The sequence below is a fragment of the Amphimedon queenslandica genome, unplaced genomic scaffold (genome assembly GCF_000090795.2).
Source record: "Amphimedon queenslandica unplaced genomic scaffold, v1.1 AMPQUscaffold_12473, whole genome shotgun sequence".
Taxonomy (NCBI): Eukaryota; Metazoa; Porifera; class Demospongiae; order Haplosclerida; family Niphatidae; genus Amphimedon; species Amphimedon queenslandica.
Genome location: NW_003547290.1, coordinates 18669 through 22080, shown reverse-complemented (window position 1 = coordinate 22080; position 3412 = coordinate 18669). Strand labels below are relative to the sequence as shown.

General features: G+C 36.6%; 1 protein-coding gene across 1 annotated transcript; it reads right to left on the bottom strand.

The window, feature by feature from the left end:
- Positions 1 to 5: 5 nt before the first annotated feature.
- On the bottom strand, positions 6 to 1553 carry LOC100639961 (laccase-4-like; the record flags this gene model as incomplete). The annotated part of the gene is made up of 1 exon (XM_003390469.2): positions 6 to 1553. A coding segment is annotated over exon 1 (1548 nt), but the record flags the coding sequence as incomplete, so codon positions are not given.
- Between the last annotated feature and the right edge of the window lie 1859 nt (positions 1554 to 3412).

The window sequence follows — 3412 nt, the reverse complement described above, 5'->3', positions numbered from 1 at the left end:
GGAGATGAGGGAAGTTTCAAGTTACGAGCATTAATGGCACTGGTCTGACTAATTCCTTCAAAACCGAAATTGAAGAATAAGCTAGTACGACCTTTTGCGCCATTAGTAGGTAGATCACTATCAGATACAGGAAAGAGTAGCCTCAGGTTATGAATATGTTCACAACTGATGTGATACCGCTGAGGGTAGACCAGGAAGGGACAGTTGAGGGCTGTACAGTTGGAGGTTTCAGTGCATCTAACATGGTCACTTTGAGAACTTCGAGCAATGCTCTCATATTCAGTAGCTGTAGGATAAGTAGATGAGTCTGTATTGTAGTGCAGTATAGCTTCTGTTATATTCTTATTTTCTTCATCGTTTACCTCCATTGTCACTGCACGGATTAAATAATTAAATTGTGACGTGTCGTTTTCTGTTTGAAGAAGAAAGTCATATCGCTCTCCAGAATGAATTATAATGAAATCGACTTCCATCGGTCTTATATATTGCCCGTCTGTTGCTATCACGGTTAGTTTGTGTCTGTCAATGGAGAAACGATAAGCATACAAACTCTGTGCACCAATCAACCTAAAACGATACACGCTACCAGGAGAGACCTCAAAAACACTCAACTCTGAATTAACATAAGGAACACTTCTATGTCTTCCTTTTCCATTTATTATCCCTGACCAATAAGGAACAGGACCCACTTCAGCACCGTCTGATGAATAGGTACGTCTTGATTCTGGATTAGAGCTCAGTTTAGCTGCATTCTCAATATTATAGTACCTGATACCGGAATGAATCCGTGTGAATAGATCGATAGAGTTTGATACTTGCCAGTCAAGGAGTGTTAGCGTATGCTGAGACGGTATGTCTATAAAATCACCGATTTCATTTCTCACTTTTGCTCTGTCGCTTTGACTCTCTTTAACAATGAGAGCTCCAAAGAGTCCGTCAGTTCTCTGAGCTCCACTGTGAGAGTGATACCAGTGAGTCCCGTATTGAGTTGCATTGAAGATATAAGTAAAACTAGCTCCTGGAGGTATACCACACTGTGTAACATGCTCCACTCCATCCATCCAGTTACTGTTCCTTTGATGCATCCCATGCCAGTGTATAGATACACTCTCTGATGCTAATCTATTGATTACATTCACTTTAACCAACCAATCTTTAGTTACAATGAGTGTTGGTCCTGGTATACGTCCATTGACTGCTATAAAGGAACGAAAAGTGTACCCATCAACACCAAACGGTTGAGTGCAGTTAGTACTATTAATGCTGCTACCACATAGTGTGTCTTTAGAATTAGCTCTTTCCCATTCTCCGTCATTATTAATATACCATACACTGCCAGCAGTGCCACGCGAGTCTCCAGTAGCATCATCAACCACATATCGAGTGAAGGTCTGCAGCATTTCAATATCAAATGTAAACTCGCATACCTCATCCCTAGGATCCGTACACTCGCATACTGGAGTCTTGTGATTGCATGGAACAACTTCAGCTCTAGTAAGTAATAGACTAGCAAAAAAAATGAAGAGACAAGAAAGTTTTTTTTGTAGAGGCATTCTGCTAACAAAAATGAATCAGCATGTAGAATAGTGTAAGCTACCTGCTTTTATAGCACTAGCTTAGTAGGCTATGATGACTCCTGATAAATTTATTTATATAAATTAAATGGGGCGTTTTTGATGAATTTTGTTACATTATAGTTGGTAGCGTTAAATTCATGAGCTCTTGTGAATTTGTGAATTTGTTTATTTGTGCATTCACACATCTACCATGTATCAAATTGTGACCTATTACTCCTAAATGGGTGGAAATATCAGGGTGGGTATAAGATTAAATTTTGGGGGGCGAGGCACTGATTGTGTGGTAATGTTATCAATTGATGATTGTAGAAAGTCAAAATTTTGAAGACTAAGCCTATTGAAATTGTCTCCTTTGTAGTTTTTGTGGCCCTGCTAATTCATCCAAATCCATTTGTGGCTTTATTTTTTTGTAATTTTATAGATTTGTCAGTAAAATTTTTGTGATTCCACTATGATCTGCCTACTATAGAATTTTGAAGCGCATAGATAATTTCATCAGACAATATATTCAAGCAAGTTAATGAAAAAAAAAATTTGCACTATACAGTAATTTAACAGTTAAAATCTTACCATCATCAGACAGTGGTAAGCAATTAGGGTTTCAATTTCAGTAAATTGATATGTAGGAGATACTAGAATTTATTCTTTGGTAGGTGATAAACAAGTCATACTGAAATTGGACTCATATGCAATTACAAGGGGGTGGTATCTGTAGTGTTATTATGCTGATAAGTTTACATGTATGTGTGTCATTTGTGTATACTGAAAGAAGATTATTGGTGTTGTATAGCTATGGGGAGGTTCCTTTAGCTTGTCTATACCTTCAGTGTATCTTTTTATGGATAAAAATACAAATATTGGACTCACTGTATAACTATTATATAGCTAAAAGCACCTTATAGCGGGAAATTTTGGAAGGGCTAAAATTTTGCGAATTGCTAATTTCGGTGATTGGTAGGTTTTAATCTGGCAGATTTGTGGCCACGTGCCATTGAGCATGCGTATAATGGCTCAAAATGGCGGATTTTTATTTTGGCGAATGGCTATCAAAATGCCGAATTCGCCAAATTTAACCCCCTCCAAAATTTTTCACTATACGGTATATACATTTATATACATTATTAATTTATTATGTATATTATTATAGTATAGTATTATTATGGCAGATGCTTGCAGACCTTATATTTGTGGTTCTTTTAGAGAGTGCCAATTCACCATATTAATTTTGTATCAATAATTTTTAGCTTGAATTTTGTAGTTTTTTGTGTCATTGAAATTTGAGCATTTCTTTTAAAAGCTGTTGTACATTTATATATTAATTGCACCTTAAATTCCTTATTATTTATAGACTATATCTCATGAACTGCACATCACTAATCAGATGATGGACCTGGAGCCTCCTCTTGAACTGACCAGGTGTCACCTCATAGCTGAACTACACAAGTGGGTATCCACAGTAATAGGACTCCAACGCATTCAGAGTGCTCGTTATCAGGTGGGTGGAGTCATACATGTACATGTAATATGATGCAATATGATGTATTATGATGCAATGTGATGCAATATGATGTAATGTGATGCAATGTGATGTAATGTGATGTCATCTTTACCCAGGTCGGTGGAATGGAAGAGAAGGATCCTTCAGAGATGACCTACAGATCATTGTTGGGTAAATTGATGGAAATTAATTCAAAACCATTAGTTGATGCTTACGGAGCCATTGAAGGACTACTGGAGCAGGTGGACTCTTATGTGAAGGTATAAATTTTAAAATAATTATAATAATTGTGCTTTTTTTTCCTCTTTTTTTTGAGGTGAATTTTTAAATAATGATA